General features: G+C 36.0%; 1 protein-coding gene across 1 annotated transcript in view; it reads left to right on the forward strand.

Moving 5' to 3' along the window:
• The window catches only part of LOC114469226 (PDZ and LIM domain protein 5-like), a 58882-nt gene extending 33130 nt beyond the window's left edge, over positions 1-25752 (forward strand). The window contains exons 4-7 of the mRNA XM_028456501.1: positions 16665-16707; positions 22849-22874; positions 25596-25616; positions 25707-25752. Of these exons, the coding sequence (XP_028312302.1) occupies positions 16665-16707; positions 22849-22874; positions 25596-25616; positions 25707-25737 (121 nt within the window). The 3' untranslated portion in view covers positions 25738-25752. The remainder of the gene's footprint in view (positions 1-16664; positions 16708-22848; positions 22875-25595; positions 25617-25706) is intronic.
• Positions 25753-25924: the final 172 nt, after the last annotated feature.

Here is a 25924-nt window from a genome sequence, read left to right on the forward strand (position 1 = left end):
TTTGGGCTACATTCAAACCAACGACTTTATCCTAATAAAATACTACAAATGTGATGCTGTACAATCATTCTCTATAGAGTCACGCCAGAGTTTTTACAATGTGCATTTCAACCAATTACTGGTACTGCATGCCTCCACAAAATCACTGAGTATTTCAATATGCAGTCAAACTAAAGCCTTTATTCCACACAGTGAAGCTGTTTCAAAGCCTATTGGACTATTTAATGGCCTTTTGTGCCTGAGCCCATTTCTTTTTTCCTCCCTTCTATGGGCTCTGTCTCAAAGTGCTGATGTGTTTCAAACCAAACTGACCTTATTTAACCTAGTATTCATGCAGGCGCTCAGTAATACGCAGGAAATGAACATATTTCTCAGTAAACAAGTCTTTGCACAAAGCAGAGATGTTTCAAAGCAGCCGTTGTTGAGTTGTGTTTTGTGTAAGGTGGCTGCACTGCTCTTTTAATCAAAGTGGGAATGTGTGGCTGTTGAAAAGAACACAAAGACAATAATTGGAGTGTTTGACAAGCTTTTTCCTTTCTTACGGCGGAGTCACGACAAATGTGTCTGAAATGTAACGCGTTCATGCAGAAAGAAGCACAGATACGTCACGTTACAGATAAACATAATCAGGTCGTAGAGTGTGAGTTAATGTAGGTTATAGACAGTGTTTATAGATATACAAACAGGATGTTTAGTGTACGAGGAACAATCAATGACTGTTTTTGAAATGTCATGCTAGCATACTACCAGGGTTAGGGTCAATTACATTTTTTAGTTACAATTACATCTTCAATTATCCATTTCCAATTACAATTCACTTACGATTACAGTGACCAGCATTTTTTAGAATTACAATTAAATTACAAATATTTTTTTTTTTTATCCACAGAGTCATTTACAGTTAATCACAATTATTGAAATAAAAAACCTAATAAAAGTCAACCTTCCTTTTGTGTTAGCTTTCTGTTAGCATCTCTAATGCTAACATATCCTAAATCAGCTGTAAAATACACTAAAAACAAATATCTATCGTCTAATTTATTTCCCATTTATTGATTACATTGTTAGGCTTAATAATCAATGAAATTATAGGTTTTGATATTTATAGTGTGGCCGTCTGAGCTCTTTTTTGGGTCACTATACCCCTAGATTAATTTTTTTTTAAATGGTAAAATGTGGGAAAGCTTGATATGAAACATATTTTGATAAGTATTAACTGTATACTGTATGTGTAGAACTGTACATATAGAACTGTAACATGGTTCCCCAGTTTTGTGTTAAATTATAATTGACAATTTTGATAAATTTTTCATGGCAATTACAATTACAAAGTAAATGATCTAAACTCAATTTAATTATGGTTACAACAGGAACAGATATTTTGAATTACAGTTACATTATATTTACACCATAATTGTAATTAATCAATTACGTGATTATAATTATAATTATAATCAAGTAATTATACTCTGACTCATACTAAGTGTGACGTCTAAATGAGTGTTTGCATTAGATAATATGGAAAGAATGAGTATGTGAAAAATACCAGGACGTATACTATATGTTATATATTTAAATATGCACAGTGGGCATACTAGTCATACTCAACCGTCCCATGATGCATTGCGAGCGGAATGTAAAATGGTCCTGGGACCAGCTTCAAGCTAAAAATCAAACATCCCCTTTTCAAAACAAAAGCATCTCTTCTTGTCTTCCATTAGTTTTTGTAAATGGGGCTCTTATTTTGAAGTTAACAGGAAGTTTAGTCAGTAGACCAATGGAGGGTCTCTGAAAATGTGTGAAATGTGTGAATGAAATGTGTCTACGTGAGTTTTATGGATCAAATGAGCACATGTTGATATTCTTCTTGGTCACTTTCTCACTTCAAATGTTTGCAGAACTTTCAAAGTAAAGGTGGAGAATCAACAGAGATATTTAGCCTCAGTGTGAACAAGGTTTTTAACGCTGGAGGTTCCAAATGCATCTTGGGAAATTTGGAAGTAAACTTCAGTGAGAACGCTGATCATAGTATATAGTATAATATACTCGTTGAGTGTAGAACGTTAGTATGTGATTTTGAACAAAGCCAAAGTCCTTCTTTAGCAAAGATCAACATAATTTACGTTAAGGCCAATTGTCATATTTTAAGTGATTGATTTCTGTAAAGGTTTTACAATAAATTGTCATTTTGACATCAGACTTAGTATGAGTAGCACTTTAATTTGTGATTTACGACACAGCTTGAGTTGCTGATTTTCTAACATGATTTTTACAAGCATTAATTAACACATAATTACGTGTGTGATGCTCCTTTTCATTGTGTTTTCATTGTGTTTTCATTGTGTTTTCATTGTGTTTTCATTGTGTTTTCATTGTGTTTTCATTGTGTTTTCTTTTGTTTTCTTTTGTGTTTTCTTTGCGTTTTCTTTTGCCAATGATGTTCAATACGACCCTTTTGCAGATATGCCGATTTTTTCAGACAGTGATTAATTACTGATATATACAGTACATAGACCCAGCCCCTCAACCAGATTTTACAGTAGGTCACATAATATCTCTATGGAATTAATACTCTAGACCTATTTTTAATGTGATTCCCCACTGGTTGTATTCCACAAATAAACATAATGGGCACAAAAATAATAATACTTCAGTTACAGTCATGGAAAAAGTGCCATATTGTGTTTTAATACATCTATCAGTAGCATTTAACTCATTATACAAACAGTTTAACAGTTGTAAAATATTTGAAACTGTAACAAAAAAGAATAAAACAGCTTTCAATAATGTTCAACAAACAAATCACACAGTCACTATACCATTTGTTATATAGTTTGTACATGTGGTGCAAGTTGATTAACACAGCTAGCAAGTTAGCATTAGCTTAGTGGTTAGCCGTGAGCTAGTTAAATATGTACGAAAGCAGGAACGATGATCCATATTGCAGCGTAAAATGGCTAAATGACATTAAATGCGTCTCAGGAATGGGTTCCAAGTATTCCAGTTTTGACAGTAAATGACAAAAATTAAAGGAAAGAAATGAAAATGTCAGGACGAGAAGCGCAGATAATATTATTTTCCACCACTAGTAGCAAACGTAGTAAAAAAATACATCTTTCTTTGGTGATTTAAATTATGAACCAGTATTTTTTGTCTTCCTTGTTTTATTTAAATGAGAAAGAGATGTGTTTAAAGCATTATGTCCTGTGTATAATGTACTATCTACCTAAGCTGGACATGGTGACATATTATTATAATATAAAATCAGTGTAAAAATAAATACATGGATTGAATTCTGACTGAACTTGAATTTATTCTGGAGGAGATGCTAATAGAACAAACATAAGTAATCTAACATGAGGATTGTCTTTCAAAACATACTGATTGCAATTAATTACAGAGCCATTAGCAAACATAATTACATGTTTATTTCATTTGGAAGCAGTGTGAGTGCACGGTTCGTTCAGTGTCTTACACTCTAAATATTACCCAACAGGTTTTTAACCTCACTCAACGATTCTCAGTAACCTTAAGCAGGAGAGTTTGGGGCCGCAGTGAAAAATACTTGGCTCATAATGAAAAGGGTTTAAAATGTATCAGAAACAGATGATGTTCTTGGCCTGGGAGCGTATACATGCTACCTTCTCGGATCCCTAATGTTCTTGGGATTTGTATTTTCTTTGGCAATAATAACCATCTGGAGACGGACAGAGGCAGGTGTGTTGGGCTGTAGCTGCATTTTCCTGGTATTAGGATATTAGTCTGGAATAAAACAAGCTAGGCCAGACATGAGGGCCATCAGTTCTAGAAGATCTTTGGCTAATAGTGCTGAGTCATGAATGGCAGCGACAGGTGAGCCCAGTTTAGAACTTTTGGCTTCGGAGCATCTTTGGCAGAGTTTAGAGTTATAACTAAGTGACAATAACAGCTGCGCGCGCGCACACACACACACACACACACACACACACACACACACACACACACACACACACACACACACACACACACACACACACACACACACACACACACACACACACACACACACACACACACACACACACCCCATCATTAATCACACATCAACATAGACCAGAAATTATGTTGTGCAGATGCTTCAGTTATTTCTTCGCCTCTTTACATAATAAATGGCCATTATTCAGCTTTACTTTATTAAAAGAGAAAAGTGCAGCAGAACTTTCTCATAGAATGATCAAATATACTGTATTTATTCACAGTTTTTCCACCTTCAGGTATATTTTTAGGTCAATTACTGCCTCTTACACTTGGGTACTTGTACTTTTTTTAATATATTTCTAAATCAGCAATTTTACTTTTTTTCCTCTAAGCTAATGTTATTCAAGCGTTCTGTTCTTGCTACAGACACGATGTCCCGTGCAGACATGTCACTAATGCTGGTGTCATTTCGTAGAGAGCTAAAAAGAGCGATATACATCATCCAATGAGAGTATTATGACGGTATCGGCTCTACTCTCATTCCTCCCGTTGCCACTGGGAGAAGTACCTCCTCCGTGGTCCTGGTGCTGCTTTTTTTAGTACCTCCTATGTTGGTTCAGATAAAATCAGCCCTGGTCTGAACATGTGACGTTGGCACAAAGCAGACACTGATTGGGTCAGAGAGTCATCACAGCGTAGAGTCATCAACTCACGCACAGAGAGGAAGCATTTGACCACCATTGATTGAATCTTGTGAGGATGGCAGCAAAAAGTGCAATCTGTGGAGTCTGGTAGCGTCAGGTTGATGCTCAATGGAAACATTCCGGAAAAACAGTAGCAGGTCCCGAAAGCGAGGAGTGTGGAGCCGTGTAGAGCCGATGCCTCCCATTAGTGTTTCTTTATGAACAGGTTGAAACAGGGACGTGTTTTATATCAAATAACCAACTATTATGGAACCAAAGCTTTCACAAATTCTCACATGATAAGGGTCACAGAAATAGACATGTTTTCCTCAGCATGAAAATCGTATTTTTCTCCTTTGTCATGGAACTCCTCCTAGGCTATTAATGCAGCACTAATGACACGTATGTCACCTCATAGGGGTAATGTCAAGGATGTGCAGTCATCCTTTTTTGGAGCCAAATTGTTAAGGTCAAGGTTAAGGTCGTGTCAAGTGTTAAAAACCAAAATTTTCCGTATCTCTACAAATATTTATCGTACAAGTTCAATGCTTACATTTATGAAAAGCTCAATTCAAGTGGAGTATTTTATTTCGTTGGACCGAAGCTGTACGACCGACTGGTAAAAAGATCGGTAGGGGTCAAAATTCAAACTAAAAAATATTTTTTTCCCTATAACTTGGCCACAAATTGAGATACAGTGCTCAGACTGGTACCATTGAACAACATTTCCTTTCAACATGTTACCATGACCTTCGCTCAAGGTCATATTTAAGGTCAAGGTCAGTCTTCTGTTTTTCCTGCAGTATTACTTTCAATTCTGTTTAGTAAAAATAACAAACTTTTCAACAAATCCAGACGCAGGTTGTCATTTTTGGTAATTTTTTCAAATTGACAAATACGTATTCGCCTTGTGAATTCAGGTCTTTATTGCATCAAATTACTCTTGGTTTATTGTGTAACTTAACCCAAGCTTTTTTCTATTATTAAAAACTATTTCATGTTAACTTAAAATGTTGCTTTTTTAAACTGATGGCCACTTTAAATTTTGTTCAGCCATTGCAATAATATATTTAATCCAAAAGGAATTAAAAAAAAAATGTAATTCATGTGACCTTTTTCATTACAAATAAAATCATATGCAAAGAGTTTCTTTTAAAAATGTGTTGTTTTCTTTGGTTAAATGACTCTCGGTTTGAAATATCTGGTCTCCCTACCTAACCCCACTAAATCCCTCCACCTAGCCCAAAAAAGGTGTCATAATTGAGAAAAAGCTGAAATAAGTTAGCGAAAGGTGTCATAATTTAGCAAACAACACTTAATGACAACCTTCATGAGACCTTATTCATGCTAATGACAGATAATGTCAGCGTTTATGGAGAAAACTTCAAGTAAAGTATCTTTTATTTCGACAGTCATGCTGTAAATTTGCATGTTGCACAGGAAAATATGTAGATCTATGTTTTGAAAAATATTCTATATATGTGTGTTTTGAAAAGCTATTTAATGACTGTGGCAAAATGTGGGTCCCAGGGTGAGAGGAGTTGAGAACCCCTCTTATAGTTTTAGGAAACTGATATCACACATGGGGTTAGACTGTATTTCCCCGTCATGTGGCTGTGCACGACACACATGAGCGTACAGTATACACTTACAAGGCAAGGATTACATAGGAAAAACAACATAAAATGTAAACACACACTGGCTCTATCTGAGACTCAACCACTCACTGGATTCTAGTGGTTGAGTGAGAACCAACATCCATCTCCCAAAATAACTCAGACAGCTGCTTGAGTTGTAGTGTCTGTCAGACGTGTTTGTGTGCGTGTAATAGATTACTTTGCCAACTTTTCCGGATTGCTTGTGTTTGGGACGGATTTTTGCCATTTCCAATAACTACGGGCCAGAGATGTAAAGAGTACTGATATATCCTACTCAAGTACTAGCAACAAGTAGCTTTATTAGCTAGTACTCAAAGTAAAAGTTACTAGTTACTTTCACCCCCCACTCTTATCTTTGTAAATAAATCTTGGTACGGTTCCCTTACATACAGTAAACATCTCATGTAGAAACTTATAAAGGAAGAGATCAAATCTACCACAACTGGAACTTAATTTATTTTCCACAAAGGCATCTGTATAAAATTATTTAAATAAAATAACACCAATGAATTAACTTCAACATAATGAATATTCTCAGACTCTAAGTATAGATACATTTATGAAATATTAACGTAAGGAAGAGATCTAGGCTAATAAAGTGAGATGGTAACTCTAACCTCAGTATTGACACCAATTCAAGGAAAAGAAGATCAAGATAAATCTTGCATTGAATTCCTCAGAGCAACAATGACATAAACTGATTGCTGGAAGCCCTGGTGTGGAAACCAGTCCAGATCTTCTAGAAAAAGACTTCCTGGTCCATCTGTGGATCATTTAGATGAACAGTCAGTCTCTGAGCTGATATATGGGCTCAGCTGCAGGCTCAGGACTTCTCTTCTTTTGCTGTTTTGGCTGAGTAGGAATTGAGTGTCAGCAGCCAGATTAAAGAAAATATATAAAAAGGCATGAAATGATAATCGAATAAATTCAATCATATTTCCTTTCACAATAATTTAGCTCAAATCTTGATTCCAAAGCATTTACAAGTGTAGAAATGGCATCTAAGCTAAGAAAAAGGCCTCTTTAAACTTTCTTGTATTATATTGACGTCCTTTGTCCAGTTTCAGTCACTGTTGAGTGACTGCGTTCGTTTGGAGCCTCAACAAGTACCAAGAGTTGCTTTCAACCAAGAAATAGTTTGTCCTGTTCCTCTGCTGAGGGTCTGTACATAAAACGGAGCAGTGCTTATCTGACTTTTAGGAGAGTTATTGTCTTGGTTTCAATCGTGTAATTTCAATGAGACATTCCAATGGTAGTTATACAGTACATATGTTTGACACTATGTAGATACACTGGATTTACAGTGTCCTAATAAAGTTAGTTTAAAATTAAACTTTATTTTTTGCTCTTCTATAGTTTTACCTTAAAACATGGGTGTCAAACTCGTGTAGGTTCAAGGACCAAATACGGACCAGTTTGATCAAAAAAGGGCCGCAGGTTTTAGTCGGGAAAACAAAAAAAATCTGTCTATAAAGTTGTGAATACCCAAATAAACGGCAACATTAAGCGACACATTTGTTAATGGTACTTTTGACCAGATTTACAGCGATATTTGTGAAATTTGTGATATTTTTTTATCATAAAAATGTCAATGTCAAATCTAAATGTTAAGTATTAAATCCAAATGTTAAATCTAAATGTAAATGTTAAATTTAAATCTAAATGTCATGGGTAAAACTAAATATGTATTAATGTGTGTGTATGGAAGGCATCAACAATATCTAAGCAAAAAGTGATTGATACTTAATGTCCTTTGATTTTTGATTTATTTTTACCAATTTTTATTCAATTTGAGGAGATTTTGTGGAATGATTTGAGAAAAATTGCAGGATTTTGGAAAAAATATAGTTGTTTTTTTTTAACAATTTACAACAGCATATGTGGGCCGAATTGGATGCTCTGAAGGGCCAGTTTTGGTCCCCGGGCCTTGAGTTTGGCACATTTAGTTTACCACCACTAAGTGTGGAGTGAAAGAATAATCCCTTCATTCTGTAAAGTGACTCTGAGTGTCTAAGAGAAAGCGCTATATAAATTTGATGTATTATTATTATTATTATTATTATTATTATTATTATTATTATTATTATTATTTAGTATTCAATGCTTTAACACCCGTCTGCTTTAGTTTTAAGATAAGTAGTTTTTAAAACTATGCGTGGAAAGTTTATAAAAGATACAGTTTTTTCTCTTCTTTGATGCTTTCTCATATACTGTACGTGGCTTGAGCTGCACACATTTTAGCTATAGAATAAGAAGATAATGGGTCAATTTTCCAGAAAGAACTCTTACAGGGACTGCTGGTAAAAAAAAAAAAATCTGTTGTCATCGCCACCAATTATTAAGTATATTAAAGGTAATTAATGAATATTAAAATCCCCAAAAGCCAGACATTGTGTAACAACTTTAATAGAAACAGATGTAGATTTGTGCAGTGATGAAACTGGTTCTTGTTGCTCCAGTTAAACAACCCTATAACACAACATAACACCACGTGTCACTGTAGAATGTACATAATAGACAAATATGATTTTAAATGACATGAAACACAGTGACTGCACAAAATATATATGAATTAACTTGTTGCTCTTTTAAAAATACAAGTTATTTTTTGGCGCTCGAGTCATGTGACTATAGGCAATTCTTCTTCACAATAGAAATAGTGAAGCGACACTGCATCCAGCAGTTCATGTATGGTACTGCAGCAAGAATGAAGCAGAAAGCGGCTGCCATCATTGAATTTTTGAATATCTTAGGAAGATTTTGAGACAGTTTTTGATGGAATATATAGTCAGTCAGACATGGCGTCACTTTAAAGGTGAGGAGTGTTGGCTTGTTTATGTCACCATGATACTTGTGATATGCTGCTGTCTTTGAGAAGCATTTAATCCCTTAAAGTCCATGTAAAGCAGAAATAAATGTGCGTTATGAGTTTGTCATACCACAGAAACGTGTCATTGGCCACTGAGACAAATTTGAAAGATGGAAACAAATTGCAAAGTATATAAAATTAGGTCTCAAAATCATGGAAAAACGAGCACTTTCTCTGCTCTAAGACACTGGGGGCGTGTCAGTTAGAGATGTTGGAACCACGCCCACGCTCGGGAGGGGCTTCGCCCCCGTGTACTGTGTGTATGGGAGAGAGCAGTGTGAAAGTGGCTCCAGCCTTGATAGTGTTTTCAAAAATGCTCAGACTGGGACAAACCAGATGTCAGCGGAAAGGTCTGCTCTGCTTTTTCAACTTTTTAAAAACTTTATTTTAACATTTTCAAACCTTTTCTAACCTTATTGCTAATGTACAGCTAATGCTAGGTTAGTTGTAATGATAAGTTTATGCAATTGCTATGTGAATGTTAATGCTAGGTTAGTGCTAATGTTAGATTTATGCTAATCCTAGGCTAATGCCATTGCTAGGTTAATGCTAGGTTAATGCTAATGTTAGGCTAATGCTAATCCTATGTTAGTGCTAATGCTATGCTAAGCTAATGCAGTGTGATGTGGGTCAGCACCTGCATCCTCACTTGCATTTTCTTCAGGAAATGCAAATATTCTAGTTGTACATGTTACACAAACGCGCACGCGCACACACGCGCACGCACGCGCACACACGCGCACGCACGCACACACACGTGCATGCACGCACACACACTTACATCCACGTACACAGACAACAGTCACCATTGATTGAGTGGCCCTCGTGGCTTGTTGGTGAAGTGACACACACACACACACACACACACACACACACACACACACACACACACACACACACACAGCCATGGAAACATGGGTCAATGATGTCACTGGAGCAGGAATAGAACACAGATTAAATACAAATGTTGAACAGGGAACTCACAGCAGCCACAGTGGCTTTCGTGGTTTGGGATGTGATCAAAAAGTAAACCTATCCTTGTTTTATGATATTGTTAAATAAAGAGCGAGGAAGAAAAGAGCAATGTTTGGCGTGTGTTCTGTAAAACATTGTGCTTAGGGTTTTGGGTCAAATATCAGAAAACCTGACTGGAAGATATCCCAGAAGCCTAATAAAGAGAAAAGGGAACACCCAGCTATAAAATGCAGCTTATGTTCCCATAGAAATCGGTCAAGAAAACAAGGGAATCACACACACAGTTTCTGGCATTTATTTGAGATTTGCAGCTGTCTCACCACTAAGAGGTGCCAAATGTAAAAACTAATTTTTCTTTCATTTGAGACAGAAATTCATGTAAAACAGCATGTTTAATAATAAAAAAAAACTTTTACAAAGTGGGCAGGTCATTGCCTGTCAATCACGAAGCCACGCCCCCACAGAAGACCTTGGAGGGTGGGGTTTGTGGAGTGTGGGCGGGGCCTCCTGATCGACAACTATTAGCTTTACACATGGTGACCGATTTTTAGATTCAACATTTAGATTTACTTTCAAAATTTCAATTTAGATTTAACATTTAGATGAACATTTACCACTTAGATTTACATTTAAAATGTATATTTACATTCAACATTTAGATTTAACATTTAGTATAAGATTTAACAGATAGATTTACATTTAACATTTTGATTTACATTTAACATTTTGATTTAGATTTAACATTTTGATTTAGATTTAACATTTTGATTTAGATTTAACATTTTGATTTAGATTTAACATTTAGAATTCAGAATCAGAAAGGATTTTATTCACTAGGTGCAGTTTAAAAACAGTACAAGGAATTTAACGCAGTAGTTGGAGTGAAAGACACATCAACACACCAGGGCACGATTTGCGCCCTGGTGTGTTGATTTTGATTTATATTTAACATTTATATTTAACATTTTGATTTCAATTTAACAATTATATTTAACATTTAGATCTAAGTACACTTTTCATGTGAACACTTGATATAGAACATGTTGTTTTACATGAATTTTTCTCAAATGAAAGAAACGTGAGCTAAATGTTGAAAGTATGTTTTTACATTCTCCACCCCATACACCACCTCATTCACGGGATACTCATCGTGAATGTTAATTTGAATGTCGCAATTTGCAAATAACAAACCTTACAACAAAACATAGTAGAACATTTTATAGCAGGAGTCTAGAGGTAAAGAAATCACTGATTTGTAAATCTTAACAGTGTAAACTCACACGTAAGCTGTTATGTCTGTCACAGTCAGACTTTCTGATCTATGACCTTCACACCTTTCAGTTATGAACACACCGTCCAGTGACGACGTGTTTAATACCAAGCAATGCTGACAGCGTTCCTCTGTTTGGAGTTCAGAATTTCTTCTAACTCTTCAAATCAACACTAAACGTTGTTGTTTGGTTGGTCTTAACATATGAAACACTACCGCTGAGTTATCACTCTCTTTATAATTACAGCTCTACTAAGTTCCTTTACGCTTACGACATGTGCTGTAATATATAATAAGGGCTTCTTTGTAACTTTTTCTTCTTCGTTGTGGTTTTATAAGCTTAAAATTACCCTGACTTCATAAATCTCCAGAGGAAGCGATTAAAGCGTCTTGTTTTATTTATTCTGTTCTCAAACATGAAGTCGTCTTTCTCTTTCAACACATACCACTCCATCACACTTCCATCATCATATGTTCTACTAATAGCCGCAGGCTAATTAAAAGCTATGCAACGCAAGAATGTTGCTGTCATATTTGAAATACTGTACACATCAGTGTATATACATCACCCTTTTCCTCCTATAGGAAATCATAGGGAAATAACTGCTGCGCTCTGATTGGCTGAGAACACTCGTGGAACTATTTATGATCTAGACGCTAGGGGAGCAAAAGACTTCATATTTAATTCAAATATATACATTTTCCAGTTATTACAATTGCGCACAAGTGACTTCGATGAACCTTTATCCCTGTTTTTGCTAAAAAAAGTCACATAAAACTACAAAAGTCAGAAACATTAAGAGGTCCGTCTTTCACTCTCTGAATTCATACTGAAAATAAATACATTTTTACTCGAGTCCTGTTAGAGCCCGATATGTAATAACGACCCAAAATGGAACAAGACCCAACTTATAGATACATTTAAAAAGAACAAAAACAAACATATGTTTCAACTGGTCAATGATGCAACAAGTCCAAAACGTAACAACTTTTTGCTATTTCTGTTGCTACATTATGGGGCAGGCAAAAATATTTGTGTGTGTGCGTGTGTGCGTGTGTGCGCGTGTGCGCACAAAATGTAAGAAGTTGTTACATTTTAGGCCAAAAGTTGCGCACAATCCACTTTCAGTCTGCAAGCAATCTGCCCCACATACCGAGTCAGAAGCTGGTTTCTATTTCATATTTTCGCAAAATGAAAACGATATTTCTAAATGTCGACAAAGTATAATTGCGCTTTGAACGCGTTTCCATTGAACGTTGTTTTTGGGGAGGAGTCTCGTAACTCCTGTGATATCTCACCCCGCAAGACTTCGCTGCAGAAATATAAACCAAACCTCCAAATCTCCTTATAACACACCATATTCCTTTGTTGTTTAACGTCTAATGTTACAGGAATAATTTTAAAAAAAATGTCCCGGTATCCTCTCAGAGAGAGAAGTGGTCATGTGACCCTGTACATCACATTCTGTGTCTTGTGTTTACAGAAAAAGTGTTTCCATGGCTCTTTTGCAACGCATTTCAATATCAAAACATGTGAAATTCCTCCTCATGAAAGCGTAAAAACCTTTTAGTGATATTTGAGTGTTTTTCTGAAATTCAGGTTTGAGCAGCTAGAGAGAGAGAGTGATAGCAGATGGGATAAATTGCTTGTAAAACTAAGAGGAACAAATCCAAGGTGGAGAGAATAGACGCAATAAATTTAAAGTCTGGACGTGAAGTGTCTGCTCTGATGATGACAGAGAAGGAGCTGTGAGCCTCTTACTGTTTACAAAGCAGAGATAACATTACACACGGAAATGCACAAAAACTCTAACGCTTTAATAACTGATTATATTGAACAAACACTCAAATATCGCTAAAATGTTTTCACGCTTTCAGGAGGAGGTTTTTCCAGACGTTTCAATATTGAAACGTGTCGCAAATGCGCTATGGAAACACTTTTTGCGCAAATACAAGTCACAGAACATGACATACCTGGTCACATGACCACTACTCTCTGGCAAAGCATGGTGCGGTACGTGTGGACAGAAGAGGAGACCCAGACATCTCTTAGCATTAGACTTTAAAATTATTACTGCATTTATATACACATTTAGTAAAATCGCTTTTATTTTTGCAAAAATCTGTAATGGAAACACAGTGAGTGATATGTGCTTTCATGCTTTGATGTCTCTAAAATGTCATAAAACTCAATTAACACAAGATAAAGTCTCTACATTTGTCACTATTCTTTAAGGAGAAAAAAAGTCGCTAACATCTCAGGGAACGGAGGGGGAGAGTGGTTGTATCTATACAAGTCTCATGATTCTACATACTGCAGCCTTAAAGAGAGAGGAAAAGGCCAAGCTAGAGTTTGTTTCTGATGATGATGATGATGATGATGATGATGATGATGAGCTGCATGGGTTGAATTCAGGAGGTTGAAGGACATGAACCTCCCTGTGGAAGTTTCTAGAATGCAAAGCTGCTCTGAAATGCTGCAAAGAAGTGGAACAAACTGCAGCAGAGCTGAAGTCAGCATCACATGTGAACATTTTTAAATCAACGTTAAAGACACTTTTTTTCTCTACTGCGTATGATTGAGAGAGAGATTGTTGGTCATGATTTTAATTGATTTTACTAATTCTTTTAAATGTTCTTATTGATTTTAAGCTGTTGTATGTTTTACCATGTAAAGCACATTGAGTTGCCTTGTGTATGAAATGCGCTATACAAATAGATTTGCCTTGCCTTGAAAGGAATCCAGGGTTGATGACATTTACGTTTACATGTCTTCATTAGTTTACATAGTTTACATAGCTTTTACTATGTGTTAGAGAATGTTTGTATAGTTTATGGAGTTCTCATCTTAGTCAATGAAGCTGTGATTTTAAAAAAGGTTAATTTAAATGATGTGCTGTGGATTGTTTGTTGGAGTAAGTAATTATTATAGATATATGACTGCTGCTAAGGAACATTATTCTACTTTATTTTTGCTGCAGTATTGTTTGAATGCAGGCAGGTCAGGGGAAACAAACTGGGTCAAGTGATGATACAGTAAATGATCTGAGTAAAATGAAAATAAAAACTGATTCTAAAATGTAAGAGAGTGAGGGGAGTTACAGTCGTGTTCCCTAGATGACCTTTAGAGGAGATCACAGCTCTAGGGTCTCAAACACCAAGAGTATCAGGTTGATACAGGGCTTTAAAAACTAGAAACAGCTGCTTACCAAAGCACACACACATCCCCACAAACACGTGTCAAACTAATGGCCCGGGGGCCAAATCCGGCCCTTTGGAGCATCCAATTTGGCCTGCTGGAGAAAAATAAAAAGGAAGAGAAAACATGAATTATTGTGTAAATTAAACTCAACAATATTTGCAGGGGCTTTAAGTCATTTCTAATGTTAAACTGTTGGAAAAAATGAAAAAAATAAATCCTTGAAATTTTCCTTTAATTACAACATATTTCGTTTACTTGAATAGAAATTGGTCACAAAAACTAGGAAATAACAAGTGAAGACCCTGTTGGGGCTGATATCTGTCACTTATTGCTTTGGATATTTTTGGGCTCTTACATATTTTGTATTTTATGTCTATGTAGAAGTAACACAATGATGTTGAAATTACTCGTTTTCCCGCATAAAATCTGTGGCCCTCTTTAGGCTTTAGGTTCAGATGGAATTTACTGTAAAGAGTACTGATGTATTCTACCCAAGTAGAAGTACTGGTACTTGATTGAAATTGTACTCAAGTACAAGTAAGTTATACATAAAATACTCAAGTACAAGTAAAAAGTAGCTCAATTCAATAGTACTCAATGTAAAAGTTACTAGTTACTTTCACCCTCCACATTTATTCTTGGTGATAAATCTTGGTACGGGTCCCTTACATACAGTAAACATCTCATGTAGAAACTTAAAAAAGGCAGAGACCAAATCTATCACAATTGGAACTTCATTTATTTTCCACAAAGGCATGTGTAGAAAATAAAAGGTTTGTCAAAATGTACAATTATTTAAAAAATTAAATCAATTAACACCAATAAATTCAATTAAAAATATCAAAGACGTCTCATGCTCTTAGTATAGATACATTTATGAACTTTAAAACAGAGAAAATAACGTTTTGGGGCGATGCATTAGGTTTAATCTGATTGGTCGGCTATGATGTGATGTCACTTATTTTTGTTAAATTCACAATGTCTGTTGATTATTTTAAAACACAAAAGTAATATTAATTTACTCAGCAATGGTTGGATGTCGAAATGTAACAAATTATTTTACTACTTTTAAAACGTAAGTTACAAGTAAAATTACTGACTAAAAACTGTTTTTACCACCTGAGAAATATCTCTAAAGTGAGGCATCTTTTATCATAATCAGATCTGGAACTGGTCATACATGCATTTATATCATCACGTATTGACTATTGTAATTCTGTTTTTACTTCTTTTAATAAGTCGTTCAGAAGCTGCTGCCAGACTTTTAACTGGTGCTTCTAGAACATCCCACATCACCTCCATTCTTGCTACTCTGCACTGGCTTCCAGTTAAGTTTTGCATAGAATATAAAATATTAGTTCTCACGTTCCGAGCATTACATGGTCAGGCCCCTAAATATATCTCGGACTTGTTGTGCCCCTACTCATCAGGGCGATGCCTTCGGTCTTCAGGTCAGGGTCTCCTAAAGACCCCAAAAACTACATTTAAGACCAGAGGAGACCTGGTGTTCCAGGCTGTAGCTCCCAGACTCTGGAATAACCTGCACCAGTCTCTCAGGGAGGAGACTACACTTTACAGTAAAGCTTTTAGTTACCGGATTTTAATTTTTATTCGTCCTTTAATGTTGCTGTTCTTATGATGTTTATGCACTCTTGTTTTATTATTCTATTGTGTTGCACTTCTACCACAACTCTGTACAGCACTTTGTGATTTTATCTGCAAAAATCGCTTTATAAATAAACTACTTACTTACTTACTGTATATTAAAAAAAGTACAAGTACCTATAAAAGCAACTCAATTACAGTAACTTGAATACTTGTAATCCTTTACTTTCAGCTTTGGATTTATTGTACCCACAGGTTTTTTTAAGATCTGCAGGATCTGAACTGTTTTCAATAAGTTCATAAATTACAGCAAACATTTGGAATCATTTTGGTGGTTTTAACCACATGGTGTTGAATAACATCCCCATTTTTCAAAAAGAAGAATCAAACTGTTTTACGTCACTGTAAATCATGTCATTTACCTTTCCTTTTTCTTACTTTTTAGGGCTCCCAGTGTTCCCAAAGTCCCGCCCCCCGTGGCACCAAAGGTACTGTAAAATAAAATAAAAATGAAGAAATAAACATGTTTAATTCAACAAAAGCTTTCCAGGTGAAAATTGCTGCTTTATGAAATTGTTACAGATATCATTTAACGGAGGCATAAACTGCATTTCTCTACTAGTACAGTTTCTCTCCAGGACCAGGAATAAAAAGTCCTGATTTATATCATTACAAATCCAACGTGGAATCACATGAGAAGCATATTTCACCTGGGAAGCTTTCAGCATTTATTCCATCATCTGAAACAACACCAGAAAAATGATTTGTTGCATGACTGCTACGTAGTTTGGGTCTTGATGTGTGTTTTGCTTACGATATATTTTTTAAGTTAACTGTGAAATATACTGATGTTTCCCTGACTACAATCATACAACCACCGCTTTAACACATTTGGATTGACACCGTGATCACAGAACAAGAACGGAAAACACAAAAGTTTACGTTCTAGAACAGAAAAAGCAATTTGAACCATTTTTTTTCTCTCCATCTTTATTTAAAATCTGACCCCAACATGATACGGTAATAACTCAATTGCATGTTTTGGGACAATACCACAAATGTACATGCTATTTTTCATTCTTGTTTAAAAACGTCTGCTTAAATAACATTAATTATAATTGATATTTAATTTTTCACCACAAAATGGGTGAATGCTTGTCTAAGCAGTGTAGCAAATGAACAAATATGTCAAATTTGGCTTCTAATCCCATTTAAAATGCTGCTGTACGCGTTAGAGGTTAACTAGTGATCATGTTATCCTGTCACTGAATATGAATGCAGAGCTTTAATATGCTTATGCTATTAGCTGAAGGGGCATGCTAAACAGGGTTCACACCAGGAATTTTTCATGTGGTATGTGTAGTATGTATAACTTGAAGACAAGCAACATGAAATTATCAGTAAATATGCAATGCCTTGACTTGTATATGAACTAAGTTTATTAAATAAACAAATGTGCTTCATATACCCATTTTTGTTTTATTCTAGGCTGTATTATTATTATTATTATTATTATTATTATTATTATTATTATTATTATACAAGCCTAGCATAGCCACATTGCGTAACGAGCCAATTATGATGACACAGGCCTATATAGACCCAAAAACACATACATAAGCCTACCTTAAAGAAAAAATATGCATCCAAGCTTTTGTAAGTCCTCATCTTCTCCATTGTGTACACACCAGGGCTGTTAATGAGCTACTCGTAAATAGCAGCCATTGGAGATCTGGCCATGTTTCAGGTTTCCATGAATTTTGAGGTGTTTGTTATGGACATGATTCCAAATCAAACAGATGTAACTTCCCTTCATATCAGTGCTTGGCCTTTGGCTCTAATCTGCTGAAACATTGAGTAAAACCTTTGTGTTGTCCACGGTAAATAGTGTAAATAGCGGTTGTCAGGCAAATGTACAGCCCTCTTAAAATGGCGGTGGGCGTTGCTAAGGCAAATGTCCCGGATGATGATGTCACCGCAAAACGGTCTATTCAACGGCTGATTACGGCAAAACGAAACAAGCCAGAAACAAACAAAAACAAAAAAAATTCTGATGAAAGTAGAGGCTTCAATCTTTCAGAATCTAGTGTCAGATTTCAGTTTGTCATATACAAAATATTCTGTGGGTCTTTAAAATCAGTCAAATGCTCAGAAACGGCTGGCACTGAATGAGTGATAGCCTTAATTATGCTAATGACAGGTGTCGTGTCATAATAACGACAGCGTAACGTCAGCCTTTATGTATAACACTTCAAGTGTTACCAATTTGAGTGGTGAGTATTGGTTACCAAGTGGAGGATGCACACAGGCAACATCATGGACAGCTAAGTAGCTGCAGGGGTCCTCGGGGTCCTCAGGTGAAGGCAAGAGCATCTGAGCAAATAGAAGCTGCGACTGATGTATGTGTTCATTTGTTATGCAGATTAAACAGAGTTAAAACAACACGGGCACACCTGGAAGTCCCCATTTATTAGGACGGTACCGATTTAAAAAGAGGGAAAAACTACCAAAAAAGCTCCTTACACTGGTTGAAACAAAGTGTAGGGCATCAAAGTCACAGCGTAGGGGGTCCCTACGCTGAACAGCGCTGGCGAGAACACTGCTAAAGTTCTCACAATGTAGCGTGACACGTTGAAACAAAATAGAAAGGGGGAAACTGACACGATGTGTAGGTGATGGCCTGAACTGGAACTTTAAAACACAAAATCAGAGTTTTTACATCTGTTGTTTTATCATTTCTGACCTATGGGAGACATCAGTATATACTGTGTGCTTTGCTGTCATTTATTTGTCTTTGTGTGTGCATGCTCTTCTCTCATACTGGTATAGGGCGATAGATCGGACATTATAAAACCAGTAGCCATCACCCATCCCCCCAACTCCACCAGCCACCCCAATGACCCCTACAACAAGGCCCCCAAACCTTTCGGAGGCTCCAGATCAGAGAGTGAATTTCCTCCTCCACACTTCCCTCCTTCCACTTTCATCCCGTCTCCATCCTCTGCTTTCACCCCTGCCTCCCCCTCCCCCTACTCCTGTACCGCACCGCCACCCCCACCCCCTCCTCCTTCTTATTCGTCCTCCCCCCCCCCGTCCTGGTTCCGCCTCAGCCGTCGGTGTATAACACACCAATCAACCTCTACTCCACTGAGAATGCGTGTGAGGTGGCCATGGGGCAGAGGCGGGGCCTATTGGAGAGTCAGGGCGGAGCCTTGTCCTTTCAGTTTAATGGGTGAGTGGTAATAATATTGATAGGTGATTCACACAGGTTATTATTGCCCTATTTTATCTCTGTTCCTTAAAGCTCTGCTCACTATCTAAATCTATATCTGTCTGTTTGACATCCTCACAGATTTAAATAAAATACAATCTTATTTTGGTTCATGGTGTAAGCTATTTTCTAGTGGATGGAATTTTTCCACAACTTGTTAAAAAATATATCAAATGCCAGTAATGGCTTTTTATGACAGTGTTATATTAAAGGAGATAGGACTTTATACTCAGCTGGTCACCCAGGAATTTACAAAGGCAATTATAGATTGAGTAATAAATCAGATATACTGGGATTATGATGTGATACCATAGATGATAAAGGCTTTGCTACTATAACGATGGAAAAAAAAAAAAAAAAACAAAAAATGACCTTATTTTATTTTACTTTAACTATGGACATGTTTACATACTTACTCTAGGTATGACCTATTTAACTCAATAGGAACTAGAATATTTGCATTTCCTGAAGGTATCGTGAGGATGTATCGCAGTACGCTGCATTAGGGAATTAAGAAGATCCATCCATCCACTCTGAAAATGGGATTGGAGCTGAAAAATCGCTGAAGTTGAATGGCTGTTGGTCAAAAACAGTTGAAAATGAAGAAAAGTTACCAAAATACCAGTTAAAAGACAAATGACAGCTAAATATTTTAAAACTTGAATGATTGAAATCTGTTTAAGAATGGTTGAACAGCTGAAGTTCAAAGATGAAGCCGTTAAATCTGAAAACGCTGAAATTCCAGATCAAAATGAAAGAGGACATTTTTGAAACGCGTCTGTGACGGAAGAAAAAAACGTGTAATGCCTCCTGCATAATAAAGAATAAAAACTGCAGATTGTAGCTGCAGATCATGATACCATTTGTACCCTCAACAAAACCTCTTGTAACGTTTTAATATCGCAATATCTTGTTGCGCAACGTATCGCCCCACCCCTAGTAATCAGTGATATGGCTGTAAAGGTTGTCAACTAAGCTAATTACTGGTAAGCTATAGAGTTGTTTGTGTATATTTCTAAATAAATATATATAAGTGAGGATATAAGTACAAAATTCAGACACTATTTGCAAAAAAAGAATAACGTTTGCTATAAAAACAATGTTTGCCATACATCCTTTGATTAATCCATCCATCTTTCCACTGTACCGGTCAGTAGCATTAAAATAGAAGAATTAATGAACGAAAACAGCAAGATATATATTTATTGACTCTGGGAATATATGGAATGGATGAAAAGTCCAGCACAATATTATTCCATTATGGCAAAATTTCATCTTTTCCATTCAAACTGCATTGTTTTTTGTTTTGTTTTGTTTTTTCTTCATTAACATAATCAGTTTCACCATCTAAAGTAAACTTGATTTACTTTAACCCAAAACACTACCTATGTCATAGTGACTGTTGTTATGCTCTGATGCTATGACTATGATGTTTATATATACAGTATCTAGCATTGGATACATGATCTCTATGGTATTCTCATCTCCTCAATCAGCCACAGAAAGATTTCAGTCTTCAGTCCATGTAGATTTACACTTTAACTTTATCTCTGGCTAAACCAACCAGCTTTTAACAGGTTGTTTGATCTCTACTGTGGTGTCGGTTTTTCAGCTTTTTATTCTTGAATCTAGTGAATGTGCTGAAGGTTTATTTATTAATTCTGATAAAAGCAAATGAAAGACAAAAGTATTGATAGTTGTGTTATGTTCAGTTTCTTCTCTGCATCAACACTCATCATTGGTTTCTCTTTTAGTGAGACTCAATATAACCTTACAGTTATGGACAGCCAAGCCGCAAATGCTGCCATGTGTTGGGTTCATATCCCTCGTGAGAATTATTTCAGATTTACATTTAAAGCTGCCAGTGACGATCCCAGCACCTCTTTTTACACAGATGATGACAGAGTGTGGGCCTAGATGCTTTTTCTGTCACAAAAATGGAAGACTTTACGCACAAACAAATGTCAAAGATTAAAATTGCCCCTGGCAAGACTGTTTTTGAATCCATCACAAAAATTGGGTTTGTTGACGAATGATCATGTGGTTCGAATTTCAGAAAAGTTTTGCACATTGCATTGTGGGATTAGGAATCCTGTAGAAGAATGCAAAGATGGCACCAAAGCAAAAACATTTTGTGACACTGTGGACAAGGAGAGGTTAAATCTGTGCAAACACATGGAGGAAGTAGAATGTATTCTTTTTCGTGGTTTTGCCACAAATTGTATGAAATTCCTCACGTTATCACGTAAATTTTATGATACAGGGTTAGACTGCTATTTTGGAAGTTACCATCTTCTGCCCCTCCCAAATGACTGAGCTTCTCACCCTATCTCTAAGGGAGAGCCCAGCCACTCACTTTGGCTGCTTGTACCAGAGATCTCGTTCTTTGGGTCATGACCCAAAGCTGATGACCATAGGTGAGGGTAGGAACCATGATCCATCGGTAAATCGAGATCTTTTGGCTCAGCTCCTTCTTCACCACGATGGATCCGTGCAGACCCCATCACTGCAGACGCCGTACCATTTCACCTGTCAATTTCTCGTTCAATCCTTTCTTCACTCGTGAACAAGACCCTGAGGAACTTGAACTCCTTCACTTGGGGCAGGACCTCATCTCCAACCCGGAGAAGGCACTCCAACTTTCTCCGGTCGAGAACCAAGGACTCAAACTGGACCCCCTCGACACCCTGTCTGCACCTCCTGGACGAGTCCAACCCTCACTGGAACCAAGTCCGACTTACTTCTGGTGATGCGGACTAAGTTCTAACTCTGGTCGTACAGGGAATAGAAGTTACATTTCTGATAAGAAGTTTTTTTTTTTCATTCTTACTGTGTTTTCTGGAGATTCTTTGCCAGACATTGAAGACAGTGATTAGCTTGATGATTTTTTTATTTTAGTTTGTTTATGGTGTTCATATATCTCTGTGATATGACATCAGTCCATGAGACAATACTTTTCTGCCGTATTCAAGGCGTTCTCATGGAAAATCCACATTTTAGCAGAGTTTTCAAATCCATGAAAACACCATAAATGTCACTTTGTCAGTTTTTGGAGGCTTACTGGCATCAGTAGTGGATAAGAGCAACTTTTGATTGACATACAGGTACAATTTTAAAAATGTTGGGATCGTCACCAGCAGCTTTAAGGTTTAGATATTCTTACTATAAATGCATGTTTTATAGCATGTGTCCTTCATCTTGTCTGTATGTCGCATGCTTTTTAATGCTGTATATGCTGTTTATGCTGTATGGCTTGTTTCAGACGGGACCTTTGTTTGTGTTTTCCTGCTGGTTAAAATCAGTGTATATCATATAGTGTCACTCTCTCTTTCCTTTTCTCTCTTTTCCTGCTCTGCAGGGAGAAGCATCAACACGAGTCACAAAGTTAGTCAAGTGCATGCACATAATTTTTCAATTATGACATTTTCTGAACTTTTCTAACTCAGTTTTTGATTAGCTCTGATAATTCTTGAAGGATTTTACTCTCACAGTGTAGGTCTATTACAGATGTACGGAAGAGGAGCAGGGCCAATTTTGATGGAGAAAATAATCTTGGGTAAATCAAGAATAAAGAGGAAATGTCGAGAATGAAGTTGAAATTTCAAAAATAAACTCATAATACACCAGTGTTTGGCAGTAACTCTTCAAAATTCTTAATGCAGATTCTGAAAATTTGGGTACATTTTGTGGAATAATTTGAGGAAAGTTGCCAGATTTAGAAAAAAATGAGAGGTCTTTCAAAAATTTGAGATTAAAAATGACTGCAAATATTGTGGATTTTTAATCGATTTTTTGTGTTTGTAGGGGCTGAGATATCTACAACTGAATTTGTTGGTAATCGACAAATTATTTCATGTTTTTTCTATCATTTTTACTTTCTTATGTGGGCCAAATTTGATGCTCTAAAGGGCTGGATTTGGCCCCCGGTCCTAAAGTTTGACATGTGCCTTAAAGAGATTTCAACACCATGATCATGAGCCAAAAGAGAAAGAATCTCTTTGTTATTGAACCCAACTTTAAAGTATAGTTTCATGCATTCATCTATACACGGCCATGATCTGCTGTTTGTTGTCATATATGGTGAATTGGTCCAAGTCAGTTTCCGTAGTTTTGACTTCATTAGTAAACCTTTGACTTTTATCACGATATTGTATTGAGAGTTAATTTTTGAAATTTTAACTTTAATCTTAACATTATATTTCAACCCAATTCTCGTAATTTCAACTTTAATTCGGGAAGATGGGCTTACGTCACAAATGACGTTAGCAGTAGTAAATAAACGGGGCGCCATCTTGAGATGGAGGAAAATTACTCCATCAGTAACCTGTATGTCGATGAAAAACTGCCTTTAGTTAAATGCTGGAGTGACTTATATCTCAGTATTTGTATAAGATTCATATAAATATAAAATGTTAAAATCTTTTAAAGTGGTGCGGCTGTCCGACCACAATTGCTGTTTCAATAAATCTTTAAAATTACTCTAAATGTATTAAATATGACTTGCTGTCAGTTATATTAAAGTTTTGTATGGAATTTCAAAGTATTGTAAATTTCATTTCCATCAAAAAGTCAAATAAAGCCCATTTTATGGGACTTTACACCAGATATGAATACAACATGTTACTATCTAGAATGAAAACTAAAGCCATCAAGATGCCCCGAAAACCCCCAATTCCTCATTTCAGATCTTAACTGTTCACTTCATTTACTCGTTATGAAATGTAGATAGCACACGTAGGAATGGGAAGTTTTTTACTCTTGTCCACCCTACCAGACTCCAGCAATTCCACCCTCCTATGTTGGAAAGCCAGCGTTTTTTTTTCTCTTTTGTAAATATAAAAAACTTTATATATTAATTATTTTTGCCATAGGACAAACAGCCAAACACACAGCAGCTGTCCAGCATGGTGAAACCCTCAAAGTAATGGCAACTGACGTTGCTAGGCAGAAACGTCACTACTTACCCGAATGCCCGACATCCCCAATCTCGATATTTCAACTTTATTCTTGACATTTTGCCAAATTATTTTCTCCACAAAAATAGGCCCTAATCCTCTTCCATACAGATTGATAACTTTCCAAAGCTAATCTTGTTCTCACACAATGACACTTACTGTGTTGTGTTCTTCTACACGTTCAGGTTTAATATTAGTGTGTGACCAGACTCACTATGAGCTGATAAAGCCACACCCCCTCAGCTCCTGGTTTAACACGGACGTGTTGAAACACACTCATAAATCACTTGTTGGTTCAATGCGTGCCATGGGTTGGTGATTTATTGACACTGATTCCAGGAATAGTTTCAGTTCCTTTAAACACGCATGTTATTTTTTACCCCCACACACACACTTGGTGATGATTTGTTAATATTTCATCAACTATTCAGTGTCAGCTTCTGCTGCCAATGGGCACAGTTGCACTTATCTTTATTTAATTAACATAAAATACACAAATGTAATTATTTTTCACACTTACACTTAGGTCCCAATATGGAACATTTTTAATAGTGAAACAGCACCACCACGTGGACACAAATAGAACAGCATGGATTTATTTCTTTTCTGCTTGAATTACAAATTTGTGGTAACACTTTAGTTTAGGGAACATCTATTAACCATTAATTAGTTGCTTATTAGCATTAGTAACATATTGGCTCTTAATTTGTAATTATTAAGTACTTATTAATACCTTATTATACACTTCATGGCAGTCTCACACTCCAATGAGGGTTAGGGTTGGGATTAGGATTGGATTTACTTTAATCCTAACCCTAATCCTAACCATAGCATGTTAAGATTGCAATTCATATACAACAATTTCCTTACTTAATACTAATAAGTAATATTTCTGAGGTTATTGAGGGAAAACTCTTAGTTCATGGCTTACTGGTTGTATATTAAGGCCATGCAGAATAAGGCATTAATAAGTACTTAATAATGAATAATTAAGAGTCAATATGTTACAAATGCTAATAAGCAACTAATTAATGGTTAATAGATGTTCCCTAAACTAAAGTGTTGAATTTGTTTTCAAATTATTATTATTATTATTATTATTATATTTTCTCAAATCTTTGTCTTTTTAACTGTATTTTTTTTCTCCTAGTGGACCTCAAAGTATTTTGAAGTAAGACTTTTTATTGTTATTTTATGCATTATTTTTATTTTCTTTAAAAATCCTAATGATAATTTCTATGTGTTTGTCTTTGGTTTTAAGAAAACCCAGAGCCCCAAGGTATCCAATATAGGTTTAGCTTTATCTAGCTAAAATCTAACTGACCATTTATCTTTAACAAAGTGTGCAGTGTGCCAACTCATGTAACATGAAATATCTCATTTGAAATTACATTTTAAAAACTAGATTTGCTTTGTTTGATCACTCATTTTCTCACAAAAAGAAACAACCTCATCTCATCATTAATTTGCTCGTCTCAT

This window comes from Gouania willdenowi, chromosome 9, assembly GCF_900634775.1.
Source record: "Gouania willdenowi chromosome 9, fGouWil2.1, whole genome shotgun sequence".
Lineage (NCBI taxonomy): Eukaryota > Metazoa > Chordata > Actinopteri > Blenniiformes > Gobiesocidae > Gouania > Gouania willdenowi.